At 41.7% G+C, this 16,858-nt stretch overlaps 1 protein-coding gene across 1 annotated transcript; it reads right to left on the reverse strand.

Annotated features, from left to right (window-relative positions):
- Positions 1-2,568: 2,568 nt before the first annotated feature.
- Positions 2,569-7,806, reverse strand: LOC126912159 (uncharacterized). Its single transcript, XM_050702930.1, has one exon. The coding sequence runs from the start codon at positions 7,804-7,806 to the stop codon at positions 2,569-2,571; it is 5,238 nt and encodes a 1,745-aa protein (XP_050558887.1).
- Between the last annotated feature and the right edge of the window lie 9,052 nt (positions 7,807-16,858).

The raw sequence follows: 16,858 nt of genomic DNA on the forward strand, positions 1-16,858 counted from the left end.
CATAAAAGCTTAAGGAAATGCAGAGAAACTTTAATTAGCAATAATATTTAAAACACTGAAACGTACTGAAAGCGTTAAGCAAAATTTATGCCAAGACAATATTAGAGGAGAGAAATGGGAGAAAATGCAATAACAATAAATAGCAATAAATAAAAGGATTCAGTTGTTGCTTGTATTGTATGATACTAATCCTGCGGGGCGGGAGCAGTGGAGTCGCTGTGTGGACTAGAGATATTTTTGGGTATTTTAATTTATTCAGATTATGATTTATTTTGAGGTAATCAAAGTTTAGTCAAGTGATGCTATTTTATTGATTCTGATAAATGTAAATCACACTAATATTATAATTGTGAAAGTGTGTTTGTTTGATGTCTGGATGTTTGTCCGTCAATTACGCTGAAACTACTGGACGGATTTTGATGAAATTTGGTACATAGATGTAGTATGAGCTGACTTGGGTAGTACTTTTTATCAAACGGGAAAGCGTTTGAAGCTGCTGACAGAATCTGATGTTTAACAATGGCGATGAAAATAACTATCTACGCATAAAATACATAGTAGAAGTATGTTGTATGATATATGAAGACTTTATTGTAAAATTTCTTGTATGGTAGTTGTATTGTTGTATGTGTTATTTAAGAAAATTGGTTCAGTACATTGTATTGCGTTACAATCTTCAATTTGTAAATTAAAAATCAAAATCTGAAATCAAATTATTCAAACTATATATACAAATATAACAAAACAATTAAATATCACCATAACTATTCACTGGCAGAATGTCTCAAAAAACTTCACCACACACAAACTTGCCAAAAAATATTCCTAACACCAACAGCGACTCCACAGTTTTCATCTCCACAGAACTAATCCAAGGCAGCGTCGACTGTTACGGCGATTACTTTAATTGGCTCAATCTCCATTCAAAACCACCTCGCGGCCTGAGGGGGGATGGGGGTAGCGCGGGGGAGGGGGAGGACTAGATTTATGGCAAAAGGGTAAGGCTCATGATCCCTGTTTATGAAGGAAGATGGCGAAAAATTGTGGCCTGCGATAGTTTTGAGTGAGATTGGATGTTACTGGTGTGTGAGTGTGGATGTATGTGAATGATTTTGAGTGGATGGATGTTAATGAAATTAGTGAGAAAGATTGCGATGTTTTTTTAATTTTTCTGGAGATGGTGGTTTTTTTTTTTTTTTTTTTATATATTATATAAATTAATCTCCACGGACTCGAGTCCGTGCCCTTGTTATACAAATATACAATTAGTTATAATTTACAAAAACTAGAACTTATTACGAAAAGGATTACATGCTACTACAACCACAAATATTACAATACAACTATTCTTATATAATACATAGGATCCTATTACATAACTTGCATTACACTGGACCTGCAGGACCAACCCACCAGCACGGTGAGTGAGCCGACCTGCTCCAGCAGAAGGCACCCGTTCACGAGCATGACTTGTGGGCCAGCAATCGGTCCGATCGACCATTATGTAGGGAACGGAGCGACCCAGCCCACAGCGCCACCGACTGTAGAGCATTTAGGAATGCATGACGTCTCCGCTCACGCGGCAGTGAGTCGATTCCAGCAGTGCCAGCGCAATTTGTCATCAATCTTATAAATACAGTTACATCTACAATAATTATTATTACGGATTTTACTCATACATACATTTGCAACAAACACACACAAAGTAGTTATGTTAATATAATCGTTTTTACCCTAATTTTATGTTATTACACTCATAGTGAGTGCAATAACACGACATTAAGACAGTTTTTAATAAAAAACGGTAACGTCATCGTCCCAGCAACAGAACTCAAGCCCTAAACGAGCCCTCCCCGCCCAAAAGAGCGCCGATAACCGTCGCGTCCCTATTCCTGATGGCCATTTTCAGATTGTAGTCCCGAATCCCCTGCTCACTCTCACCCACCGCTCGTCTGATGATTTTGCTGATCGCGTCGTCACTGACATCCGTGTAGTAAACACAGCTGTCAGTGTGACGAGATATAGCTACGACGGCATGCGGTACGCTGTCGTGTATCCGCTGTCTCCTCTGCGCTGTGTTCACAACTACCACTGCCGCGAACGATAGCCCCTGGGCCTCGTGCACCGTGAGTACGCGTGATCCCGCACCTGAACCGTATCCCTGGTTTTTTAGGGACTCTTTTTCTGCCTGGGTATGTACTAGGTATAACGTGTTCGGTGAAGTTTTTGGGATCTGCGCTCCCGAGAAGCTTTTTAACTCAAGGGATCTCACATTCGACCTTGCCGAGTAAATACCTCGGTACACGGCACCAAGAGCATATGCTACGTCCATTGGGTTTCTGTGAGTGCAGAGAAGTTCTTGGCTTATAGCCACGATGTGCGTAGGGCGGGTGTAAATAAGGGGGAAGAGGTTGTCGCGGTCAATGAAGGGAAGTTGATTCACGTCACCAATCAGCAGGACTTCTTTAGCCTGAGTTATTCTAGCTGCCATCACAATGGCCCCAAAGTGATTCATGAGAGCCTCATCTACCATCATTCGATGGCAGCTCTCTTGCTCTTTGAATCCATTCACCAAAATGGACGCCATTGTTCGGACCTTTGATTTGACCATCCCCCGATTCGGCAGGATAGTTTGTCTCTCAGGTCATTTGCCGCTTCAGTTGTTGTGGTGACGATTAAATCTCTTTCCGCTTCGAATTGGTCAATTATCCAGGTAGTTTTGCCGCATCCTGGTACGCCGTTTGTCCAGTGAAACGTCGGGGTGTCCCAACTCCCAAAGAGAACGCCGTCTGGCCCAGACTCAGAAATGGATTTTGCCATTTCCAAAATCCCACCGTCCAGCATAATCCTGGTGCACCTGGCAACCACCACTAAGGAGTCTTCGGGAGGAGTTCTAAATTTCACAACTCCGCGTTGATCCGACTCCTTCTCGTCCAGAGACACAAATCCTGCGGTAGCGTTGTAAGCTGCCATACTACGACTTATCGAAGCTCCTCTCAATACTTTCGACGTACTGTTGTCGTATATGACTGCTTCCGCTGCCTCGAGTCTATCATTCAGTATGAGCTCGTTACCCTGCAGGTAAGCCTGCAGGATCGTTTTGCAAGTTCGTTGATTGACTTGCTTTGTTGCTTCTATTACTGCGACAAACTCGAGGAAAGCGTTTATGATATGGTCCCTAGGTGTGGTGGCATGGCGAAGCTTCGGCGGACGGACATGACCCATTGCAGCTCTTGTTGGTGGTGACCTGGATTGAGCAGGATGTGCTTGAGCGACGCTACTTCCCCCGCGAGCGGATCCGGACGCTCCCCTTCTGAAGGGTGATGAAATAATACCCGCAGCCGTGCAAATGGCTGATGTTATTGCCCACAGGTTACTTCGCGAGGTTCGTTCCTTGTGTTGCCCTTCAGCGTTTCGTTGCTGTTGTTGCAGAGCGCTCTGTTCCAAATACCTTTGCTGCAAACGCTCCGAACCACTTAAGGAATCAACGCTTGGCGGATCCTGGACCGTTTTTCTGAGGAAGCTAAGGTCTTCACCCCTGTCCTCATAAACGATGACTTCATGATGTTCGGAAGCCTGAACACAGCCCATGAGATCCGCTATCTTTCCCTTCTCGGAAGCCACCACTGCAGCATCCACGCTGATAACCCTTGACTGTACGCCCTCTACTTGACCCCACTTGCCTATACCGGACAACACCTTACATGCCTGTTCGAAGCAGGTCATCGCGTCAACGCCGGAAAACATTGCGATTGTTTTGTTGCGCGTTCGCAACAGTCGACAGCTTTGACCCACCAGTTTTATTTCTGGCAGTGCTTCGAAGACTCTGCGCCTCATGCTTGTTTTAAAAGTGCTGCCATTCAGAAGGGAGGCAAGGCCTGGCGAGATTGTTAGCCATTTCTGATGTGCGGTATTGCAGAAGGCGATCCCCAGTCTTTCGCTGCCGGTACTCATAAACAAGGCAACTCCCCGAATCCGTATACCCTTGGCACCGTGTTCCCCATGAAGGAGAATTTGCCGTTCACCAATTGTAGGTAGATTGGTTATCGTTGCACGGGAAATCTCGGATACTGCCGTAGTCGAACTTGTTTGACTGTCCAGGTTGGTTGTTGTTGGGTTTCTGTTTCTTAGCGTGCTGTTTCTTTCAGCCGCCCTGCGAAAGATGATATCTATGTATTCCAGGAAGTGCGGTCTTTTAGTGTCGTCAGTTAGGATAGAGCTCAGTTTAGAGGCATCCAGGTTTGTATCGATCTGATGTTCTAGGTTGGTTCTGGCGGCCAGAAAGCGAGGACAGTCGAGAATAATGTGCCATACAGACTCACTGATAGTTGAATCGCATTCGCAACCTGCACTTTCTTTCAATTTGAACCGATGCAGGTACTCAGCGATCCCTCCATGTCCAGTCAACGCCTGAACTTGGGCAGGTGTCAATTTTGTCGATCTCACTAAACGATATGCCTCATTGACATTCGGGAGAAACGACTTCGTGACCTGCCCAGTAGTGGAGGTGGTATACCTGTCCTGCCACTTTCGGATGGTCTCATCTCTTATTTTCTTTTTGACATAGGACATGGGTACTTTACAGTAGTCTGCCGTGGTGTTATCTTTTGTTTTAGCAGCGGCTTTGGCTAGTTCGTCTGCCCTCTCGTTTCCAGCCGTTCCAACATGGGCTCTTAACCAGTAAAATCGAATCTCTCTCCCCTGCTCCCTGATGTTCTCAATACACCGTTTTATGCCTTTGGCTAACTGATGGCTCACCTTGGGGTTTTTTAAGACATCGAGTGAGGATCTAGAGTCACTCATAATATTTACTCTACTCTCTCTACTGTCTTCTGCCATTTTGGTGGCTCTATTCAGCGCATACAGTTCGGATTGAAAAACTGTGCAGGAAGAGTCTAGACTAAATTTGGAAAACGCTGACTCGCGCCCCCCCTCCCACCAAGTCAAGGCGGAACCGACTCCTCCATCAACTTTGCTGCCATCTGTGTAAATATGAGGGCCGGCAATGTCACTGATGAGAGAGGATCCCGAGCCATCATTCTCCAGGAGCTCATAATTTATTGAGATTAATTTTGAGGGATGTGGCTGGTCCAGGTAAGGGACATCCCTTTCGAGCTCCTTTCCGGGTGGTAGGTAGTCTTGAGAGAATCCTCTTTTTGTTCGATACAAACTAGCACTCTCCTGAACTCTTAAGTCGAGTGGGATTGTACCTGACAATACCGTTGCCGACGTGAGCGACACTGTGCGATAAGCTCTACAGATCTTTTGTGCGAATCCCCTCTGGAGAGCATTTAGTTGTTTTTTAATCAACTCCAGCTCGGTTACTGGGGCCCATACATTCGCAGCGTAAAGCACAATTGGCTCAATGACCGCGACGTAGATTGTTCTCGTTATCTCGCCATTTAGACCCCATGTCACTTTTGCCGCGCGTGCTAGCTGTTTATAAATATCTGCGGCTTTTTTGCACGTTTCGGATATATGGGGCTTAAAAGTTAATTTTCTATCAATGGTAAGGCCCAAGAGCTTTACCTGGTCCACTAAGTTTAGCCTGGTGCCCGACATGTAAAGGTCTGGAGGGCTAAAAGCGAGCTTTCTTGTCAGCAGCATCGCGTTAGTTTTGCTTGCCCCGAATTTAAGTTTGTTACTAGCCCCCCAGGCCGTTACTATTTCCAAGGCACTGTTTACAGACTGCTCCAAGACGCTTACCTTATGGCTTGAGAACAAGAGAACCACGTCGTCCGCGAACGCCTGGCAATAAACCCCCTCACTTGTGAGTCTGTGAAGCAACGAATCAAGGATAAGATTCCAGAAGGTTGGTCCCCCTACCGACCCTTGGACGCAACCTTTGTTCGTCCCCTTTTCGCTACTGGCTCCGGCATAATTAACCTTGATCTTACGCTCACTGAGGTAGGAGTCTACCAGGGCGTACAGGTTCCTAGGACACTTCCTGGCTATTAGTTGTTTTTTTAAAGAAGGCCACCAAGCGTTATCGAAGGCACCCTCTATGTCTAGCGATACCAATATAACGATGTTTTTGGAATCGATCTCCGTTTTAACTCGTTCCACCAGATCATAGAGAGCATCTTCTGTTCCTCGTTGAGGAAGGAATCCATACTGGTTTTTATGCAAAGTTGGAAAGATGTGCCACTGGATTCTTCCTATCATCAATTTCTCCACTATTTTGCCAAATACGGATAGGAGTCCAATTGGTCTGTATGACTTTGGATGGGTGTAGTCTTCCTTGCCTGGCTTCCGGAGTATTATGACGTGCGCAGATTTCCATTGTGTTGGGAAGTGTGCTCGTTCCAAGCATGTGTTGGCTATGGCTAGGAACAGCTCCCTTTCACACTGGATAGCTGCTGTGCAAATGTCAGCCGTCAGGCCGTCAGCTCCTGGGGCTTTTTTACAGTTTAGTGCATTAAGCACTAAATCCACCTCAGCCTGAGTAAAGAGAGGATCATTCTCCGAAAGCTCCGTCATTTCATCAAGGTTTCTCCCATCCGCTAGTTTCCGAAGGGCAGCATGGTGGGAGTCATCGGTATTTTCAGAATCATCAGGGTAAAAAGTTTTCGCCAGCAGTTCCGCTGATTTAGCCGGACTGAGGGTCACTCCTTCTGCGTTCCTTAAGAGAGCATCTTCTTGATATTTTGTTGTTTTCCTGATGATTCTGTACACTCCGTCCCACATACTTTCCCTCTTTTGAGTTGTGCAAAACTCCTTCCAACTTCTTGTTTGTTCCTCATCTGCCTTTGACGTGTATGCTTCCTTTGCCTGTATATATTCGTCAATGACGAATTGTTTACGAGATGGAGCTGCGTTCCTTATCCTCCTTTTTTTTCGAAGCACATCAGTCTTTAGATCCTCCAGGGAATCTGTCCACCATGGGGGCTTACTTTTTCCTTTCTTCGCCCTTATCTTGGGAATAGCTTTTTCACATGCTTCTGTGATGGCGTTGATGTAAGCTGTGACCATGGTTTCTAGTTCCCCAGATGATTGGACACTCATGATTTTTTGTGGAGTTATCTTTTTCTCTGACAGAGAAGTTCTTAATTGAGATTTAAATTGATTCCAGTTGGCCTTTTTGGTGTAGTAGATTCGCGTTGTTACCGGTTTTATAATTTCCAGTTCCTTTTGCAACTGCAAGTCAAAGGTAATGGCATTGTGGTCGGAAGTTGTAAGGCCCCTGTCGACTGTCCAATTTTCAACTCTAGCCAGCAAAGATGTACTGCAGGCTGTAACATCCACTATACTTGTGTAAAATCGGTCCCGTCTGAGTGCTTCAAATGTTGGTGTATCTCCTGTATTGAGTATGTGGAGGTCCATCTCGTTGAGGAACGAATTATACTCTGCTCCTCTTTGGTTTTCGTAGCTGCTGCCCCACCAAGGGCTCCAGGCATTCACGTCTCCAGCTACGATGAGGTTTTTTGTTCTTAATTTTGGTATGGATTCCTTTAAACGTACTAGATTGTGATTTATATCCTGATCTCCCTCAAGGTAAACAGATATCACTCCAAGCTGCAAGCTACCTGAAGTCACCAGCACAGCTGCTTCGGTTTCCGTTACCAGCTGAGGATCGTGTACAACCCTCAACCGATCCGAAAAGACTATTACAGCCGCTTTCACAGGCTTCTGTCGATTAATGGTGCATTGAATTATTCTTGCGCCAGGGTATTGTTTCATTTCACCGGTATTGCCTACATAAGGTTCTTGGACAAGAGCCAATGATATACCCTTCCTTGTCGCCGCTTGTATTAATTCAATGGTTGCTAGCTTAGAGCGATGCAGATTTGCTTGGATGATGTGCATTCTGCAGCTGCTCAAACCTGAGGGAGTCCCACTTCTTTGCGCCTGGTCAACCTTAGCAATACGCTATGCGAGATCGTGCTATAGCGTCCCATTTTTGTCTTTCCCGACAGACGTCGCTAAAGGCATTGTGTGCGGTGTCAGTGCTCACACCCTGTATCCTCAAGCAATTCCTGCATGATGGCGGTTTATTTGAGAGTCGGCTTGGACATTTTTCCCACATATGCGGTTCTCCGCAGTGACTACAAAGGTGTTCTTTAGCCTGGCACACCGTTTTGGTGTGGCCATACTCCAGGCATTTGTTGCATTGGACTAGTGGGGACTGGTCGTATACAGGTCTTCTCTGCAACCCTACGTAAATTTTTCCAGCTTCCAGGAATCGCCTGTGGATACTTGGTGATAACTCTAGCACTGGATGACACTCATGCTGGTTTCGTGCCTTTTTCCTATATTTCACCCTTATGATGCTGTCCTGCATGTTGACATCACCCAGAAGATGTTTATTTTGAGCAAGCACGTGTTCCACCAGCTCTGTATCTGTATGATAGGACAGCACATCTGCTATGCGGAGCAGTGGGTTACTAGCTTTGGCAACTTCCACCCTGAGATCATCCTTTTTCTGGACCTGGTTTTGCACTAACTTCATATCTTCTTTGGTACCGCAGCTTAAGATGACCTTCTGGTTCTTTGCCTTTCTCACCTTTTCCACTTTAGCTCCCGTCTTTTTGCAGTCTAGGGCTACCCTTATTTTTTCAATAACATTGTCCCCTGTGTTTTTTGGGTCTGTTGAACTTATGATAAGGGTGTGGTTCGGTCTGGGGACGGATGGTTTGGATGCCACCTGCGCGTACGTAGGTTTCTGGATTTGTTTGACAATATCTGCCAATGCCATTTCCGTGCACACACTTGGCGCAGGTGGAGGAGGCGTTCGCTCTTTAAGCTGCCTCATTGTCCGCAGTTCTGAAGATACTGCATCCAGACGCTCGGTGATAGGCTGAAGATCCTTTTTAAGCTGGGGTAGATGAGGTTGTGGTGGAGGATCCTTGATGTGATCTGCCAGTAATTCGAGGGTTTTTTTTACCCCAACTAGGTCCTCCTCAATTCTTTGCTGGCTCTGGGTGGTATTTTCTGTCGAGGCACTTTGCTCACGGGAACTCAGCCAAACCTGTATCTCTTCACTCATTGTTTGGAGAGTGGTGGTGCTTTCCAAAGCCTTGTCCTGACCTCTGCGAAGTTCATCCAGTTGCTGAGACAATGTGTTCACTGTTTGAAGCAACCTAGTCTGCTGATCTTTCAGAGGTTGGAGTTCAGCTTCTGTCAGGGTTTTGGTAGGCAAATCTCGGGAATGGTTCCACCTAGCAACGGTAGTTTTTATTTCCGTGGTGGATTTCAGAATGTCCTCTATCCTCTTGTATGGTTCCAGGGTCTCGTAGCCCAGCCAAGAACGAATGGCCTTTGTCTGCTCGAGATTCATCGCTAAATCGTTGCGGGCCAATGCTACCTCTGAGGTCAGGTCTTTGGTTACCTCAGCAATTTTCTTGTTATGGGCCCTTTCGATGACGATAATTTCCCTAGCATGGCGTGACTTTTCCCTCTCCAGGCTTAACATATGCCGAGATCGAGAGTCTGAGAGGGCGAGACAGGTCTCGTACAGGGACTGAAGACATTCTATGGCTGTTTGTTTGAATTCCCTATTCATGTTTTTGGCGGATTCCAGAGCCGTTTTTCCCCGCTGCAGTAGTTCGTTGGCATATTTGTTCGCCATGTCCATTGCAATGCCCGAGCGCCGTCCATCTCCGGGCAACATGCTTTTCCTTCCCTGTGTATCCAAGGTATCCTGAGTCCTGAAGTCCCAGGCCTCGTCATCCGAGAGGATTTCGGCTTGCGCCCATGTTTCGACCTTTTGGATAGCCTCTGCCGCTTGGGTTTTAGAGGAAGGCGAGCAGTTGATGGATCCTTCACTTGCAGATGACGTCACTGCCGCGGCCATTAAATGCCCCGAAATCCGTGGAGTCAACGACGACGCCACCCCGGACCGTGGAAGGCTCGTTCCCGGCTCCCTGACGGGAGACGGTGACGTTACCACGACAACTGCCGAGCGCTTACCGCGAGAGCTACTGGTGGCAGACATTGTTGTTAATTAAAATTTTATTATTTAAGGTCAATAAAATCTAGTCGAAAGTTTGTTTTGTGTGTGTTTGGGTTGTTACAATGTTGTATATATATATATATTTTCTTACGGGTTAAGTGTTAGTATGTTATTGTACTTAACAAGATCTATTGTTAGTAATATACGTAATATAATATCACTCTATATAAATACTGTGTTTTGTTTTCCGACGTTCCGCTGATGTCCTGCTGTAGTCGGGATGTGGTGTAGCATGCACGGCGTGTGTAGAACCACTGGTGTTATTGGTCCTGATGTATCTCGTTCGTTGAGTGTGAAGGCGACAACCCGTCGAATAAGGCCAGTAGATGTTGTCCTTCTCAATCGTTGACAGCCAAATTTTTGCAGTCTTTGTTGATGAGTCGGTCCCGTAGCCCTTGGTGACGTAATTGTTGTGGACAATGGAATGTGTAGTGTCAGCAGTTTCGTCTATTTATCACGTTCGGTCGCCGCCGTCTATTTATCACGTTCGTCGATGATTGTGACGGACGTGCTGACAGTGTGTGCCGGAATCAAGATCACGATCGCTTACTTGATGATGCGGCGATATCGTAATTTATAATGTTTATTTCTGTAACATATGGTATTTGTTTTGGTAGTTTTGGGCCAAACTGGCTATTTGTTTGTTCTTATTTATGCCTGCTGGTTGAGATGAGGCTATACCAATGTTCAGAATTTTTGGAACGTGGTGGTTTCACTGACCTTTCTGGTATTATTGATTGGTACCACTGTCCTGCTCCTTGCTCCTGATCCCGCAGAGTCCCAAGTTTGCCCACACTTTTCCAGTTGCGTCGAGTTATTTGCGATCACTTATCAAGGATTACACGCGATTAGCTTTTTGCTTTTTTTTAGACAATTTTTCCACGGAGCTATACGTGTCTTGTGCGAGAGTCGTACGTGTTAACTATGATGGATTACATACAGCTACTTTATAAGTCAAGACATATTAATTAACAGCTATAAGCCTTTGAAGGTGTTAACCGACACTTTTGGATGATGAAAATTGTTGTAATTTATTTTTTTATTGTCTCGTTGGTATGTTTTATCACAGATACGACCTCCTAGCAAGCGATAACTGTAGAATGAACTATCTTCGGCGTATTTCCGAACTTATACGACCTTCAAAATTTTAAGAAAAGTGCGTTTTACTTTTTAAAAGGCCGGCAACAAACTGTGACTCCTCTGGTGTTGTGTATATCAAGTGATCCATCAGCTTGTTTGTTGTTATTGTTTTATTCTATAAAAAAAGGGATTTCATGTTGGTTTCGCTGACTGGAAAGATAGTATTATTGAACTTTTTGTTGATGTTATGGTAAGATGATCTAAATCACATTACACAGAGAGATTTGATATAATATATATAATAAATAACTATATGTATGCTACACATAGATTATCTTCTAGTACTATTAACGAAGATACTTTTGTCTGCAGGTCAAAGTCCGCTTACTGCTGCGCTGTTTATAAAGGTCCATTATGTATCAAACTCGTCCTAATACATAACAATATATTCCCAAAAAGAGAGCCACCCAAAAATGAAATCAACGACACCAGCATATTCTTTACATGTTTACCGTTCCTAAAGAGGTTCTAACTAAAAAAAAAATATCACATAAAACCGCAAAAAAACTAGGGTAACCAGCCATAAATAAACGATGATACAGGTGGTACAGCATCCTTATTATTTAAGATGTGTGTACGCGTCTGTCCGTCCGCCCGCCGGCCGATATATCAACATTAGTCCGTCCCCCGTCTACTCCGTGAGAGGGACAAGTTGGAACATAGTGGCGCTGGATGCGACATCTGGAAATTTTCAGTTTAAAATAAGTAATAGTTTCCTATCTTGTGATTGTGATGATATTGAAAGTATGTTTAGGAGTGTGTAGTCTAACAAATTATGAGTTTGTTAGTAAAATTCTTAGCTAGTTATCTACCAATTTGCTCTCCTCATAATAATTATTTAGTAGCTTATTAATGCAACACTAGTCTAGGTGTTAACACCAGTCTAGGTTTTAAAATATATGATTGGATGATTTTCAGTTCTTAAAAGAAAGATGTTACAATATCAAATAAAATACTATAACATTTTCCTTTAGTACAAAATTGTGAAAATTATAATGAACTGAGTCTATGACATTGTTCCTTATCAGAAAACGATGTCCATTATGTTATAACCACAATCTATCCCACCCTCAAAACATTGACTCCATTTTCATCTCCCTTGTATCTATGCCACATCCAGTAAGTTCCCACAAATCATTATCCGTGTAGTGACCCATGGGACGTCAAAAATGAAGATTTAGTCCCCCACCGCGTCATACGTTACCGACTAATGAAAACACGGCTGTACCCTGATGAAGCTGTCACCTCACCAGCTCAGCTCAGCTGGCTAGGGATAGTGGGATCAGCAGATATGTAAGCTACAGAAAGTGCGGTGTTTAGTCTATGAAAAGATCATCTTACTATATATAAGGTACAATAATATAAATACGAATGTTTGTGTGCATGTTTGTTACTCAACCACGTCAAAACGGCAAGGACACTTTAGCTCACAAGACTGCGGGTGAATATAAGGATGATTTCTTTCAGACCAGTGGTACACAAAGACATGCACAGGGACGACAAAAATTGAAGGAGTCTCTATAACATATTATTATATTAGGGAAATTAACCCTAGAAAGATAATCTTATTTTGACCTACGGTCAAGATAATCATACGTCTATGAGACGTATTCGCATTTATAAGTGCCTATGGGACAAGTTTCCATAAATAACCTTTTAAAAAGTTATTGAATCATTAGTTACGGGTTTTCTACGACAAATAAAAACATAATTACAATTAGGAAATGAATATAATTTAAAAACAACGAAATTTTGTTAACCTCTTACAAAATAACTAAAAAAATATAAAGTCTTCCTTTGTTGAGTAATTATGTAAATCTTAAATATAAAATCATTTTTTTTTTACTTATTATTATAGAATAAGGACTAATTAACAGCTTCATATAAAAAATCAACAAGTTTTAAGTTTAAATCACATTTAGATACAGCCTTTACATATATCAGTTTTATGTTCACCACAAATGCTTTTATTATATTTATAACATGTCATTTTCGACATCCTTTTTATTTTTGACGGACATGCAATTCCTCCGATGTTGAGTCTATTACTTCAGCAGCAACTTCATCAACAAATTCGTCTTCGGTGTTACTCTGCACGTCATCTTGATTCAAGTCATCCTCCACTTCACTGTCACTCTCTGATAGAATCTCATCTTCACTGTTCTCCAATATTTTTTTCAATTTGGTTGTTATCAAGGGCCCCGCGTCCAGCCATTCTAATAGACTACCAAAATGACGTAAAATATAAAAAAAAAAAAACGATAAATAAAACGAATTATTACTACTGGGAATGAGGTTCAAAAGTTACGCAAAGGATAATCATACGTCTCTCGAACGTATGCCATCCCTGTATCTACGTAACTATTGTACTTACCAGGGCGACACAGCCGTCTCGCGAAAGGTCTGCCCGGCCACTGGGATAACTTAGAAGGACAGAACGGTACGATGCGAAATAAAAAAATGATGGCAATATTTGTGTTGGCCGTGCGTCTCAAAGACGTAGATTATCTCTCTAGGGTTAAAACATTCCTGCTTTGTAGTGTAGTTTGAAGCACACCTTTAGTTTCATATTTAAGGCAAAACAATATTAGGTACCTAAAACTTTTTCAAAATATGAAATTAATTTTGGAATAAAGGAACTATCGTTTAAATTATTAAGCTTCTGTTATCAACAGTATAAAACTTTAAAATATATTTTCATACATTTTAAACTGGCCGCGTTTACCAAAGATTATTTCCCATAAATCCAGCCATCATAGCATGGTGAATGATAAATATCGCGCTCCGAACTAGTGATCGCTTCGATATTTCAGTCTACTGTAAGATTCCTGCCCCTTGAAAATTATCGAGAGCTTAACTCTTCGGTGATATTGCTCGGAGTATGCTCTACTTTAGTTTTATTTTATTTCTTTCTTAACTTAAGTTTTTTATGTTTTTTTTTTATTTTATTCCTGGTAATTTCTATCCTCATTATTGTTATCATATAAGAATCGGTAGGATTTGAAAACTGGCGATCACGATCGGTGGATTCTAAATGGCAGGCCACTACCATTTTTTTTTTCTTTAATATGGCGCAAACGAACTTCCCGATCACCTGATGGTGCAAACCAGCAGATGGATTTCAAAATAATTTTACATTTATACATATTCTTCATAAACTTCTTTAGAAATAAACATTACTTACTCTAACGAAACGCAGGAAAATGATTTTAATGTAATTTATTACACCTTTAACCAACTCACGAAATAGAGCACTCTCCAATCCATATCAGCAGCAACTAGCCAATCTCGTTCATAGATAATTTATTTGTGGGCATCACGAGAGGTTTCGCTCTTATGTAGGTTACCGACCACTTCATATTTCCTTCAGACTTCCAATATTTGTATCTACACATGAAATAGATGGTCTATCAGTAGATACTCGTATATCGTGGAAAAACTTTCAAAGTACCAAGAAAAGTGTGGCTTAAAAATTAAACATTATTATTACAAAGCGATAAAATAACCGATTTTTAACATACATACATATATAACCTTACGTCTGTCTCCCATGCACATAGGCAGAAACCATCGAACGCCATCTACTACAATTTTTACATACCTCTTTCGCTTTATCAACAGTCTATGAGTCTTTTCATGCATTGTTATTAATTATGATTGCAAAAGAAATACAACAACTTATGACTAGTTTATAATCAAACCAAAAACTAATATTTTTTAAAACTAATATTATGTTATTTTGCGAGTCAACATCGACTACCACAATGTATGGATTGTGAAAGGAACACCCACTCCTAAATACTTATAGACAGACAGAGGAGATTAATTTCCAAAGCAACATTATAAATTATTATTCCATTAATCCATCTTTTAACCAAGCATGTCCCTCAACACTATCTTCTGACAAAATTATTATGATAAATGCTATTGAATTTATGAGCTGGCCAAAGTTCACGTTTTAACATGCACACACTCCGGGGACCCGAAGTTGAGGCGTAGGTAAATTTGGGCCCACGATGGATGTCCAGGCCCATCCATCAAAAGTGACCCCTTATTAACCACTTAAAATAAACAAATACCCCAGGGCAAAGACTTGCTAACTTCTACTCAGCTTGATGACTGACAAAATTTGAAATTAATTAAATTATTAATAAAATGACAAGATCTAATAAATCTGAAAAGTTTACGTTCATAAATAAAAGTTGGACAACACGTCCGGGAATCGAATCAGGGCCTGTCCGTTCACCTCTCACCTTGGAGGGAGAGTGAGTGATTAGGGAAGGCCCTCCGGGGCCTTTCGTCAGAGCTCAAAGGGATGCACTGAGGTCGGGTTTTATTACCTTTTAAAGGGTTGAAATTTATTTTAGAAAGATTTTTGGTATAAGTTGATTTTGAATTTAAAGTTTAGTTAATACAATTGATTTTTAATTTATGTTTTATTAAACCCACCACAATTTTTGATAAGAAGCAATTGCAAGCCTTCAGATTCAGGAAAGTTTTATTGTTTTTCAGAGTACATATTTAAAATGTCTAATTTATAAACTAACTCATAACTCTACTTTGAGAAGACAAAATGAGACGTCCATAATTAACACTTAAATGAAAACAACTTGAAAATCATCCGTTCCAAAGCTTACTTCCACTCAAGGAAACATGATCCAAGAAACTTCAAAAATGGCCATAAAATAAATAATACACCATGACGTTAAAAGTGTCTGGCGAGCGGGTATAAATCGCTGGCGTGTTGCCGTTCATTACCCGGGTGAGACAAGCCAGTGGGTGGGTCAAAATACTAATAGCAGCCATCTGTCACTAGATGTCTCTAATGCCAACATTGCAAAAAGTGTGAAGCTAAATAATAATGTTTAACTTATGCTGTAGGTTGTGAAACGTACCTACTAGCTTCTGCCAACGCACAGTGTTTTAGAAACCCCGATTTTGTCTCATGCCCTTTTTATTGTTAAAATCGTTAGTATACATCGTGATAGGGTTGAGTCTTCTAACCCGTTAAGGCTGAGTACTACATCTAATTTTATCGCCAAAAAAAATAATATGGATGGTTGAACCCCTAATTGAAAATATTGAAAAATAGTGATTTTTTCGGTAAAAATAATTCACAAATGATTTTTTTTCTCACCAAAACATTATCAAACATATGAAAAAAGTAATGAATTAGTTAGCCAAGGTTATTAGCTACCGTTTGTCGTTTTTTTTTTGTTTCTATGACGCATACAACCTTTGATATCAAAAAAAGTAAAAAAAATATTAAAATAGCCATAATTTTTAGGGGGAGGGGATTCGACCCCCGACTTTTGTCCATAAAATTAGGTGTAGAACTCAGCCTTAACGGGTTAGAAGTCTCACACCTATCACATTGTATATCATTCTAAGCATCACAGCGAAAATCCGGCATCGATACGACTTTTAGTTTTGCCAAAAAAAATATCGTGATGCGTGATGCTTAGAATGATATATACTAACGATTTTAACAATAAAAAGGGCATGAGACAAAATCGGGTTTTCTAAAACACTGTGCAACGGCTTCGCCCGCATTCCCATGGTATGAAAAGTACCCTGTATGTACATATTTGAGACTATAATCTACCCCTGTTCCAAATTACTTCCCGATCCTTTCAGCCGTTTTGACGTGATTGACAAACATACATACAAACACACAAACTTTCGCATTTTTATAATATTAGTAAGAAAAGATAAAAATTAGATTTAACTTGGAACCCAAAAATGGTTGATTTTTAGGATACGGTT

Source organism: Spodoptera frugiperda, chromosome 23, assembly GCF_023101765.2.
Source record: "Spodoptera frugiperda isolate SF20-4 chromosome 23, AGI-APGP_CSIRO_Sfru_2.0, whole genome shotgun sequence".
NCBI classification, from domain to species: Eukaryota; Metazoa; Arthropoda; class Insecta; order Lepidoptera; family Noctuidae; genus Spodoptera; species Spodoptera frugiperda.

Excerpts from the sequence above, each read along its gene's own strand:
- LOC126912159 (XM_050702930.1), bottom strand. The coding sequence starts at position 7,806 with ATGCACATCATCCAAGCAAATCTGCATCGCTCTAAGCTAGCAACCATT.